Source organism: Moschus berezovskii, chromosome 20 (assembly GCF_049115385.1).
Source record: "Moschus berezovskii isolate FMDL1 chromosome 20, NW_MosBer_1.0, whole genome shotgun sequence".
NCBI lineage: Eukaryota > Metazoa > Chordata > Mammalia > Artiodactyla > Moschidae > Moschus > Moschus berezovskii.
Window position 1 is genome coordinate 27,087,353 of NC_142479.1, and position 13,418 is coordinate 27,100,770.

The 13,418-nt window shown below is 38.6% G+C and overlaps 1 protein-coding gene across 3 annotated transcripts in view; it reads left to right on the plus strand.

The window, feature by feature from the left end:
- The first annotated feature begins 2 nt into the window (after positions 1-2).
- CCT6B (chaperonin containing TCP1 subunit 6B) overlaps positions 3-13,418 on the plus strand; it is a 53,421-nt gene continuing 40,005 nt past the window's right edge. For 2 of the 3 annotated variants that reach the window (XM_055401186.2, XM_088828684.1), the window contains exons 1-4: positions 3-258; positions 2,041-2,104; positions 2,650-2,784; positions 5,570-5,743. In XM_055401186.2, coding sequence (XP_055257161.2) covers positions 122-258; positions 2,041-2,104; positions 2,650-2,784; positions 5,570-5,743 — 510 coding nt within the window. In that variant the 5' untranslated portion in view covers positions 3-121. Of the gene's footprint in view, positions 259-2,040; positions 2,105-2,649; positions 2,785-5,569; positions 5,744-11,566; positions 11,671-13,418 lie in introns of all 3 variants that reach the window. The other variant, XM_055401182.2, reaches the window with a different exon arrangement.

The window sequence follows — 13,418 nt, forward strand, 5'->3', positions numbered from 1 at the left end:
ATTCCTGTCCGGACGCGGATTGGCTGAGGCTTCGGGACGTGAGCGGTGGCGCCCGGTTTTCCTTCAGTAACGTATCTTAGGCGATTTTTGCCTTCAGGGTCGATTCTCCGACATTCTGTTCATGGCTGCGATAAAGGCCATAAACTCCAAGGCTGAGGTGGCACGAGCCCAGGCGGCCTTGGCCGTCAATATATGCGCTGCCCGAGGGCTGCAGGATGTGTTGCGGACCAACTTGGGTCCCAAGGGCACCATGAAAATGTGAGACGGCCGTTGGAGCGGCGGTTAGGGCGTCGGGGTTTGTTGGGCATCTAGGCGCCCTGTGAGGCAGAGGTTCCGCAGAGTTTGGAGCAATGTGGACGTATTTGTGGGCCTGCTTTCCCTCGTTTTCCTTCCTGCCCTAGTTCATCTCCCGCCTGGTCGAGGAGGAGAAATGCTCCCCCAAGGAAAGGGCTCACGAGTCAAGCGGTGACCCCCCCCTGCTCCAACTTCTTGTTTAGGTTCATATGCAATTAAAAGTTCATTAAGCGTCTCGTATGAAACATAAGCTATCAGCTCTCTTGCCTTTAAAGAGTTTGGGTTTTGTTTGGCAATGTGCTGTAGTGGAGAGGGCTCGGGCTCTGGAGCCTGGCCGGCTTGGGTTCAAGTCCAAGTTCTTTAGATTTTAAGTCCTTAGGCAAGTTGAACGCTCCATGCATACGGTTCATCATATCTGTTCATCCTTTAGCATGTATTTACGTAGGACCGTTCTTTGCTTAAGAAGACACTGGGGATGGGAAAGAGACTTCCCTGGCTGTCTACTGGTTAAGACTCCTGGCTCCCACTGCAGGGGAAGCGGTTAGATCCCTGGTTGGGGAACTAGAAGATCCCGCATGCCGCGTGATGTGACCAAGAAAAAAAGAGCGAGGGGAAGAGACTAGTGAGGGCAATGATGAAGTGTAAGAGGAGAGATACAGTCTCAGAAGAATGAGCAGAGTAATTAATATTAACAGTAAAAGAGGACACTGATTGTGTCTAGATAGGATGCTGGGAATACAGAGATGACCAAGATACAGTTTCTGTTCTTAAGGAGTGCTGGTAGAGATGAATGTGTCATGGTTATATATATATGTATATATAGCATATATTGTACTGAGGAAAGGGATTAACTGATGACAGAAGGGAGAAAGGAAAGCTTCTCAAATAATAGAATTTTTCCTCAATCTTGAAAGAGGGTTAGAGGTCATCAGTTAGAGAAGGGAGTAAAGGCCTTCTAGGTAGAATAATTTCAGGACCAAGAAAGCCCAAGTATATAAATCCAACAGAAACGAAACCAAACATGATTTATTAAGGGAACCACAAAATTTTCCCACAAGATCTCACTTGGTAGAAGAAATAGAAAAGAATAGACATTCCCCAAATTGGGAAAGGTAAACAGTGTTGTTGTTAAATAGCTTGGATTTTAACTTGAAGGCGATGGAGAATATGAAAATCATGGAAGGAATTTTTTTGATCAGAGAACTTACTGAATCACATTGTCTTTTAGAAAGATAAATGCAGTGTGGAGGGTAGATTCCAATTCAGAAATATCAGGATGCTCAGTAGTCCAGATTAGAGATGATGATGACAATGGAAATGACAGGAGAGGGTAGATTCAAGAGACCTTTAGATTGTAGGGTTGATAGAACTTGATCTTATAAACATGAAAGATGAAGGAAAAAATAGTTCAGTGAATGAATGTAATAAACCTGCAGAAAATTCACAAATATGAGGTTTGTAGACTTCCAAGTACTCTTCCAAGTACCAAACCACTGTTCATAACTCATCAACTGCTTCTATCCTTAGACTTGTAAATCCTCCTTTGGAAATGAAATCACCATTACAGTCCATCTGGGGAGAAGTGATATTGTGGGTTGCAAATGGTGGTAATTACTGTGGTATCCCCCATGATATAATGGAAGTTTTCCACACCCAGTTATTTTAAAGATAGTGGAGTGGCACGTACTGGAAGTGTCTTGCTTGGCTCTTGCCATATGAGGTTAATAACCACTGTTTTCTGAATAGGCTTGTTTCTGGTGCAGGAGATGTCAAACTCACCAAAGATGGCAATGTGCTACTCCATGAGATGGTGAGCTGATGTTGCTGACTTAATAAACCTTGATAAGTCATAGTACAATTTGTATATCTTTAAACTAAGGCCATCAGCTAAATACTGCTGTCATGAGATATGTTTGTTGGATTAAACCTTAGGGGACAAAAAACGTCTATTGACTGTTTTCAAATCTTTTACATAATGGCTTGGGGATACTTCCAAATTAGTTACATTTTTTTTTTAAAGGCACTGCAGTATGTTCTTTGTAATCATGGGGAAAAAATTCCTTGCAATTTTAGTAAATATATTCATCTTCAAGATTGAAGGATTTAATCTTATTTTGGAAATGTCATTGCATTCTGAAGCAGAGATGCTTTTATAAAATGTTCAAACCTCATTAGTTCTCAGTTTTTAACTTTTGGTTTTGATACTTATTATATATGATAATACAGAACTTGTGAACTAATAGAATGAAGCTTATTTAATTTCTTAATTTTACTTTTGACCCTTAGGTTATCTTGCTTGTGGTGGACTCTTTCTTTCTGTCATTCTCTCTCTTGTAATATGCTTACTTTTTTCAGCAAATTCAACACCCAACAGCTTCCTTGATAGCAAAAGTAGCAACAGCCCAGGATGACATTACAGGAGATGGTACTACTTCAAATGTTCTAATCATTGGAGAGTTACTAAAACAAGCTGATCTTTACATTTCTGAGGTATTAGAATTTCACAGAATGCACATTCATGTGGTATTTTATTTTTGAATAGAAAGTTATTTATTTTTTGTTAGTAAAATAGTTTAATTTTAGACTGCAGTAATTAATTTTTATCAAGATATTTTTGGACAGTTATAAATGGAAATAACAATGAATCTTTTTGCCAAAATAATGCCTCTTTATTGAAATTATATGCCTAACCTTAACCCTAACAAATAAAGTATTTGAGATACATAAAAGTTAAAAAATTAGCCATGTACCCATGACTAATGGCCTAAGAAAGAAAATATCACAGATAAAGCTGCAACCAAATTATGGACCTTTTAGAAAAATAGCTAGAGGAAAATTATTGAAGCTTATCCACGCTGTGAATTTACCTACCTTTCTAATTTTAGTTCCCTTTGTAAACAGTCTACTGTAGCCAGACTCCTTCGTTCACTGGCCTGTGAAATAATTATATACATTTCTACCTCCGTGGCTTTGTTCAATTTGCACTGTTTTCTTTGCATTATTTATCTGTCTTTTCTAATTAAGTAGTTGAATCTCTGCTCTTTCAAGGACCATTTTAGCAAAGAGTTATCTGGTCAGAGTGCTCAAAGGGTCACTTCTTTGTGTTTCATGTAGTATTGGGAATTGTCTATTAATTGAGTGCCTGCAACTTATCTTAGGGTGCTTTTGGCTGTAAGCAGTAGAAATGACTAAAAGTCACTTAAACAATAAAAAATTTTCTCCCATAGCAAAAAATAGAGCAATAAAGCAGGCTTCTAGGGTTCATTGATTAAAAATTTACCAAGTCATCAATTGCCCAGGTCCTTTTTGTCTCTTAGCTCTTTCAGTTATGATGCTGTTTCATCATGGGCTTATTTACATCCTGAATAAAAGACTGTCAGAAGAGATCAGGCTCCCTGCTTCCCTTACTCAGCAGGCGCGGACAAGAGAAAACAATTCAGTCAGTCACGGACTAAAAGTCCTTCCTTTATATGATTGGGCCAACATTGGTCTTATGTCCATCCTAAACCAATGACAGTTTTTGGGAAATTGACTTGATCTAAAGGTAATCAGGAAGAACTCTCTGCAGGAAATAGGCCTGGGCTGAATCTTTAGGATAAGAAGGAGTGAGCCTGATGAAAGAGTGACAGGTGAGGAGAATGACATTCCAGGCAGAAGGGACAGCATGAGCAGAGGCACAGAAAAGAGAAACAGCCGGTGTGTGTGCACAGCTGCAAGCAGTTTGGCGTTGGTGGAGTTTAAAGTGATGCAGACAGTAGTGAATAGGCACATAATATTAACCAAGAAGAATATTCGTATTAACATATGAATGAGTTAATTAACGATCAGATGGGCATTTCAGATATTTAGGGGACAGTTTAAGAGTCTCAACACTGATGTTTTTCCTAGTAGTCCAGGTGAGAAGTTGTGAGGTCCTAGGCTGAAGAAATGTTTTGAAGATGGTTAGTAACACAGGCTCTGGCATCAGGTCTTGTGGGTTTAAATCCTGACTCTGGCTTTTACTAGACTGGTGATCTAAGCCTTTAAGCCTAAATTTCCTCATCTGTGAAACAGGAATAATATCAGCACCCGCTTCATAGTGTTGAGGGGACTGAAATAATACATGTAAAGTCCTTAGAACAGTGCCTGGTACACATGCTCAATGAATGTCAACTTTTGAAGTTACTGTAGGACTGATGTAAATGAATGGAGGATGGGAATAAATTAGAACTAGTTCCAGCCTTCAATAAGTTTATGTATTACTTTCCAGAATAAGCAGCAGTTTTTTTTCAAAAGAAATTTTTATTATGTCAGACCTATAGAAAATTTGCAAGAATACTCCAAAGGGGGTAACATTTCTCTCTTGTTCATAAATATATGTATATGTTATATATATGTATATGTACCATATATACCATATATTTGTATAGTAATACGCATATTTTTCTAATGGTATAAGAATAAGTTCCAGACATGGTGATCTAAATATTTCAGTGTATCTTTCTTAAAACCATGGAATTCTCATATATAACCACAGTATAGTGATCAAAATAGGACATTAATATAAACATGCTGATACAGTACTATTATCTGATCTGCAGGTTTTGTTCAAATTTCATCACTTATCCCAATACTGTCCTTTATAGCAGAAGAAAATTTAGGCTTATGTGTCATATTCAGTTGTCATATCCCTTTAGTCTTCTTTAAGCTGAAATAGTTCCTAAGCCATCTGTTGTGTTTCATGACATTGCTGATATAGCTACTTTTAGAGTATAGGCTAAGAAAGTCCCTCAGTTTGGATTTGTCTAGTTCCTCATGATCAGATTCAGGTTATGAACTTTTGGCAGGAATGCCGTGGAAGTGCTGTTGAGGACTTAATGCAGTATATCAGGAGGCACATAGTGTGTGTTTGTTCCATTCTATGATGTTAACTTTGAACATTTCGTGAAGGTGCTGCCTATCTGTCATTTTTCTCCAAACTGTGCTGGTTCTTTTCCTCTGTGTTACAAGGAGTCTTGCGCTCATTTGGAAGAGTACTACACAACAAAGTTTTCAGAAATAAGAATAACTTTTGTAGTTTTTTGTACTATCATAAAATATAAACAATTTTTCTGTAAATTTGAGATTGTTTTAAATATGAAGCACTGAAAGAGTACTTTTATAAGTTACATACCTACACTTATATTTAGTGGCTTTGATGTGGGTAATTCCTTTTTTTGGACAATCCTGTTAATAGGAAAGGATTGTTACTTTTACTTTGTATAACTTACTTTATAGTTTTATGTTGTTGTATTAGGGCCTGCACCCTAGAATAATAGCTGAAGGCTTTGAAATTGCAAAAATAAAGGCACTTGAAGTTTTGGAACAAGTTAAAATTAAAAAAGAGATGAAAAGAGAAATCCTTTTAGATGTGGCTAGAACATCTCTACAAACTAAGGTTCATCCTCAACTGGCCGATGTGTTAACAGAGGTATGTTGTTAAACTTTTGCAGAATGAGTACAGACTAACACATGGTGACATTTTTCTTTTTCTTATAAGATAATCAACTATTTGTGTGTGCTTGTGTGTGTGTGTGTATGCATGTGTACATGCTCAGTTGTGTCCTGCTCTTTGCGACACCATGGACTCTTTGCTTCTCTGCCCATGGAGTTTTCCGGGCAAGAATATTGGAGTGGGTTGCCATTTCCTTCTCCAGGGGATCTTCCCAACCCGGGGATGGAAACTGCAACTATTATGTCTCCTGCATTGTTAGGTAGACTCTTTACCACTCTGCCACCTGGGAAGCCCCCAATCAACTATGACATGTGGTTCTTTTGAACATAAAATAAAATATAGAAGACAGACATTTATTTATAGACTTATTTATATAATAGATTTGATTGGTCAGAACAGTATGTGTAATTTTTCAAAAGTGTCATATTAAACCTTTTGTTAAAAAAGTTGGGCTTGGCTGCCTGTAGCTCACTCCCTCTGGACACCTTTGGAGTTATATACTGGTCTCCTAAAGCTAGAGGTCCATATTTATTATGCGAGGTTGGGGACATGGTTTTGACAGTATACCTTGTAATTGAGATTACCACTTTAATGAACATGATAGATAATAATTTATCTGTTAACTTTAGATATCTTTTATTAAAAGATAAAAATATTTTATCTTTTAACTTAAAAGATAAAAATATTTTATCTTTTAACTTAATTTTATCTTTTTAACTTAATATTTTAACTTAAAAGATTTTATTAAAATATTTTATCTTTTAACTTTGGATAATATTTTATCTTTTAACTTTAATGAACATGATAGATAATATATGATAGATAATATTCAAATCTGGGAAATGTATACTTGTTTACTTATAAAGGTAGAATATATAAATATAATATCAGGACAAGGTTGGGGATTTTGGGAAGGTTTTTTTTATCAGATACCTATAGTTTGATGATGTCATCATTGTCCCTCTGCTTTATATCAGAAATGACGAGTTCATAAGATATTGACATAGAAATAAGAATTGTATCTTACTAATTAGAGATCAATCCTGGATGTTCATTGGAGGGACTGATGCTAAAGCTGAAACTGCAATACTTTGGCCACCTCATGCAACGGGTTGACTCACTGGAAAAGACTCTGATGCTGGGAAAGGTTGGGGGCGGGAGGAGAAGGGGACGACAGAGAATGAGATGGCTGGATGGCATCACCGACTCTGTGGACATGGGTTTGAGTGTACTCCGGGAGTTGGTGATGGACAGGGAGGCCTGGTGTGCTGTGATTCATGGGGTCGCGGAGAGTCGGACACGATTGAGCGACTGAACTGAACTGGACTGAACTGAACTGAATTTACTTTGAGAAATACAAATACCAAATGGACTGAAACACCTGACTTCTTTCTACTCAGTTCTTCAGTTGAGTTCAGTCGCTCAGTCATGTCCGACTATTTGCAACCCCATGCACTGCAGCACGATAGGCTTCTCTGTCCATTACCAACTCCTGAAGCTTACTCAAACTTATGTCCGTCGCGTGAGTGATGCCATCCAACCATCTCATCCTGTCATCCCCGTCTGCCACTTTCAATCTTTTCCAGCCTCAGGGTCTTTTCGGATGAGTCACTTCTTTGCATCAGGTGACCAAAGTATTGCAGTTTCAGCTTCAGCATCAGTCCTTCCAATGTATATTCAGGACTATTTCCTTTAGGATGGACTGGTTGGATCTCCTTGCTGTCCAAGGGACTCTCAAGAGTCTTCTCCAACACCACAGTTCAAAAGCATCAATTCTTTGGCACTCAGCTTTCCTTTATAATCCAACTCTCACATCCATACATGACCACTGGAAAAACCATAGCTTTGACTAGACGGACCTTTGTTGGCAAAGTAACGTCTCTGCTTTTTAATATGGTGTCTAGGTTGGTCATAGCTTTTCATCTAAGGAGCAAGTGTCTTTTAATTTCATGGCTGCAGTCACAATCTGCAGTGATTTTGGAGCCCCCCAAAATAAAGTCTGTCACTGTTTGCACTGTTTCCCCATCTATTTCCCATGAAGTGATGGGACCAGATGCCATGATCTTAGTTTTCTGAATGTTGAGTTTTAAGCCAACTTTTTCACTTTCCTCTTTCACTTTCATCAAGAGACTTTTTAGTTCTTCTTCACTTTCTGCCATAAGGGTGGTGTCATCTGCATATCTGAGGTTATTGATACTCCTCCCAGCAGTCTTGATTCCAGCTTGTGCTTCATCCAGCCTGGCATTTCGCATGATGTACTCTGCATATAATTTAAATAAGCAGGATCACAATATACAACCTTGATATACTCCTTTCCCGATTTGGAACCAGTGTGTAGTTCCATGTCCAGTTCTAACTGTTGCTTCCTGACCTGCATACAGCTTTCTCTGGAGGCAGGTCAGGTGGTCTGGTATTCCCATCTCTTTAAGAATTTTCCACAGTTTGTTGTGATCCACACAAAGGCTTTGGCATAGTCAATAAAGCAGAAGTAGATGTTTTTCTGGAGCTCTCTTACTTTTTCAATGATCCAGCAGATGTTGGCAATTTGATCTCTGGTTTCTCTGCCTTTTCTCAATCCAGCTTGAATATTTGGAAGTTCATGGTTCATGTACTGTTGAAGCCTGGCTTGGAGAATTTTGAACATTACTTTGCTAGCGTGTGAGATGAATTCAACTGTGTGGTAGTTTGAGCATTCTTTGGCATTGCCTTTCTTTGAGATTGGAATGAAAACTGTCCTTTTCCAGTCCTGTGGCCACTGCTGAGTTTTCCAAATTTGCTGGCATCTTGAGTGCAGCACTTTCACAGCATCATCTTTCAGGGTTTGAAATAGCTCAACTGGAATTCCATCACCTTCACTAGCTTTTTTCATTGGGATGCTTCCTAAGGCCCACTTGACTTCACATTCCAGGATGTCTGGTTCTAGGTGAGTGATCACACCATCGTGGTTATCTGGGTCATGAAGATCTTTTTTGTATAGCTCTTCTGTGTATTCTTGCCATCTCTTCTTAATATCTTCTGCTTCTGTTAGGTCCATACCATTTCTGTCCTTTATTGTGCCCATCTTTGCATGAAATGACCCCTTGGTATCTCTGATTTTCTTGAAGAGATCTCTAGTCTTTCCCATTCTATTGTTTTCCTCTATTTCTTTGCACTGATCACTGAGGAAGGCTATCTCTCCTTGCTATTCCTTGGAACTCTGCATTCAAATGGGTATAGCTTTCCTTTTATCTTTTGCGTTTGGCTTCTCTTCTTTTCTCAGCTATTTGTAAGACCTCCTGAGACAACCATTTTGCCTTTTTGCATTTGTTTTTCTTGGGGATGGTGTTGATCCTTGCCTCCTGTGCAATATCACGAACCTCTGTCCATAGTTCTTCAGGCACTCTATCAGATCTAATTCCTTGAATCTGTCCTTCACTTCCACTGTATAATTAAAATTGTAAGGGATTTGATTTAGACCATACCTGAATGGTCCTAGTGGTTTTCCCTACTTTCTTCAATTTAAGTCTGAATGTGGCAATAACGAGTTCATGATCAGAGTACAGTCAGCTCCCAGTCTTGTTTTGCTGACTGTACAGAGCTCCATCTTTGGCTGCAAAGAATATAATCAGTCTGATTTCGGTACTGACCCTCTGGCGATGTCTATTTGTAGAGTCTTCTCTTGTGTTGTTGGAAGAGGGTGTTTGCTATGACCAGTGCGTTCTATTGGCAAAACTCTGTCAGCCTTTGCCCTGCTTCAGTTTGTACTCCAAGGGCAAATTTGCCAGTTACTCCAGGTTGCTCTTGACTTCCTACTTTTGCATTCCAGTCCCCTATAATGAAAAGGACATCTTTTTTGGGTGTTAGTTCTAGAAGGTCAACTTCAGCTTCTTCAGCATTACTGGTCGGGGGATAGACTTGAATTACTGTGATATTGAATGGTTTGCCTTGGAAACGAACAGAGATCATCCTGTCGTTTTTGAGATTGCATCCAAGTACTGCATTTCGGACTGTTTTGTTGACTATGATGGCTACTCCATTTCTTCTAAGGGATTCTTGCCCACAGTAGTAGATATCATGGTCATCTGAGTTAAATTCACCCATTTCAGTCCATTTTATTTCTCTGATTCCTAAAATGTCGATGTTCCCTCTTGCCATCTCCTGTTTGACCACTTCCAATTTGCCTTGATTCATGGATCTAACATTCCAGTTTCCTGTACAATATCGTTCTTTACAGCATCGGACTTTATTTCCATCGCCAGTCACATACACAACCTGGTGTTTTTTTTTGCTTTGGCTCCATCCCTTCATTCTTTCTGGAGTTATTTCTCCACTGTTCTCCAGTAGCCTATTGGGCACCTACCGACCTGGGGAGTTCATCTTTCAGTGTCATACCTTTTTGCCTTTTCATTCTGTTCATGGGGTTCTCAAGGCAAGAATACTGAAGTGGCTTGCCATTCCCTTCTCTAGTAGACCACGTTTTGTCAGAAGTCTCCACCATGACCCATCCATCTTGGGTGGCCCTTCATGGGATGCCTCATAGTTTCATTGAGTCAGACAAGGCTGATCCATGTGATCAGTTTGGTTAGTTTTCTGTGATTGTGGTTTTCATTCTGTCTGCCCTCTGATGGAGAAGGATAAGAGGCTTAAGGAAGCTTCCTGGTGGGAGAGACCTACCGAGAGGGAAACTGGTACTTGTTCTGATGGGCGGGGCTGTGCTCAGTAAATTAATCCAGTTTTCTTTTGATGGGCAGGGCTGTGTTCCTTCCCTGTTGCTTACCAATAAAACCGACTGGGGATACCAAACTAAGAAATTAAGGCATTTTCTTGCTACGCAGAGTCTACATAAAGACTGCTATATTTTCTGCTGTTAGAGTACATATATCACATGGCCCAGAATCTTCCAGCTATCTAATTAGGGCCCCTACTCTCTTTTGGAGCTATAGAAACACTGTATACTCTCACTTTCCAATGGTTTATCATTATTCCCCATTACGCATCAAACCCCTAAATCATATTCCCTCAGTAAACTTTTCCAAGATGCAGATTTTTTCCCCTTTATTTATATTTTAGGATGGTTATCCTACAGCACTTAATTTCTATAGTCAGTTATTTTCATATTACTTTCTGAGTTAAGCTATAGGCTGTGTTGTGTTGTGCTTCTCATATTACATATCCCTGGGGATATTTGGCAGAATAAATGAGACATATCTTTCTGGAGTGTCAATTTTACTTTACAATTTTGTGGAAAAACATTAATTTCACATTAAAACAAATGTGCAAAACAATGCTGTAAATCAACTACACTCCAGTAAAAATTAAAAACAAAAAACAAATGTATATATTGTGGCATGACGTGGAAAAGTTTCATGGTAAAACAGAAGACTTAAAAATTTCATGTTAGAGCGAGCAAATTTGCCCTCTTTCCTTAGATTACATTTCCTTCTTTTCCATTAAGGTGTCCTTTGGTGTAAAAGTCTGAGTAGTGTTGGTATAGCAGGCTTGGCAGTTAAAGACACCTCTGATTTCTAGTCCTGACTCCACTACTACCTGTTAGACTTTGTTTTAAGACCATAATTCTTAAAGTCTTCTCTATTAAATGAAGGGTTTAGACCTGATAATCTCTGAAGTTCATGTAGGCTCTAAACTATCCATTGGCATTGGTTATCATTAGTGTCCCTGAGAAAGTGGTATTTTTTTGTCTTGCCCTGTGTTTTGGAGCCTGAAGCACTTTATCTGCTTAGTCTAGTGATCAGTTACTAGGGCCAGTGGTTTCTTTCAGTAGACCAAATAGTTTACGGATCCAGTTCATTTCTTTTTCAGGCTGTGGTGGATTCTGTTTTGGCAATTAGGAGACCAAATTATCCTATCGATCTCTTCATGGTAGAAATCATGGAGATGAAGCATAAATCGGAAACAGATACAAAGTAAGTGACATAAACTTTGACAGTAGAGTCTAGAATACTTGATTATCTGCAGATTTTCTGTCATTAATTTCATTAGTTACTTTTATTCAACATCTTTCTGTTTGTTTAGCATATATTAATTGGATACTTACCAGCAACCATTCACTTGTTTTAGGTGCTAGGAATGAAGAGTAAACAAAACAGTTTCTTTAAGAATCTTACATTTCCAATTGAAAGAGATAGCACATTATGCTATTAAGTGCTGTAAAGAGGCTAGAGCAGTTGAGTGTGTGAGCGTGTGTGTGATTTTAGGATAGTCAAGGAAGAACATTGTGATGAGAAAGTAAATAGCTAAAGCGGTCTTTGAAGAAATTAGGGTGATAGACGTGTGAACATCTGGAAGAAGAGTGCTCTAAGCAGAGGGAATAACAGTGGAAAATGTCCCAAGGTAGGTATGTTTTGAGGTGTTTCAGCGTGCCTGGGTCATAGGAAGAGAAAAAAGGAGAGGATGAGGTCAGAGAGGTCAGACGGTTAACACTGTCTGAGTGTGTGTGTAGTATGTCCTCAGTGAGTAGCACCTTGTTGAGTTTGGACTTAACTACTCATTTTAAACATTCTGTTATGGAATAGTCTAAACACATACAAAAGTGGAATAGAATAGTGAATGAACTCCCACATGTCTGTCACTCATTTTCAATATATGGTTCGGCTTATTTTTGCCTTACATGCCCCCTTCTCTTTCTTTCTATACTTCTCTTTCCTTTCTTTTGCCCCAAATCTGGATTATTTTGAAGCCAATTCAGATGTTGTATTTTATCTATAAATATTTTCAACATATGTAAGAGTGTCTTTACGTATTTATAGAAGTTCTGTTTGGTTTGTCCTTTAATCTGCCTTGTTATTTTGTATGGTTTCCTGTTCCCTGCAGATCTTTTCAAACTTACCTTTCATTTCTTTAAAGATATAGTTCACATTTAATATTACAATATTTAAAGTTTTGTCTTTTCTATTTCTGTTGTTTGCTGTATTTCGTTGGTCCTCACTCATTGTGCTTTGTTTCCAATGTGTGCCATTAATTGTGTTGAAAAAAGTATTTGTGGAAATAATTTGAGACCTAGGCTGAAGCTGCCTTTGTACCAAGAGGATTTGAGTTTGCTGCTGCAAGAATTCCAGAGACTACTTTAAACTAAAGCCATAGCTTGAGGTTTTTATTGAAATACAGTTGTTTCGAATTCTAACTACAAGTCCATATGAGGGCTGCTGGTTTATACCCTGAGTATGTAGCCTTTGAAGTTCACTTAATGTGAAAAGAGTCTTCTATGATACACTCTACTTTGGATAAGCCTTGAGCTTTTAATTCTTTGTCCCTCTCATTATAAGATCAAAGTTCAGATATGCTTGAATTGTGAGATGACTTTAGGGTGAGTACCTGCAGTTTTCTAGTTACCCTCTGGAGTTTCTATGTTGTTTTCAGCTTTGAAAAGAAAACTTCTGTGGCTCTGTACTGTTTTGTGACTCTCCAGTGTTTTTAAGGGTTGTTGTTGTTTTTAATCCAGCATTTTTAGTTGTTTTTGGTAGTAAAATTGGTCCAAATTACCTTACGGTTGCTGAGGGCAAGAAGTTCTTGGTTTACATTTCAGAAGAATCTCAGTGGTTGCTCTGTGGCAAGGACACTGTGGAGCAGTGAGTGTAGTGCAAAGGCAGAAGCAGGAGATCTGTTAGGAATCTGTTGTAATACAGGTGAGAGATGAAAAAAGGTTTGGATCAGG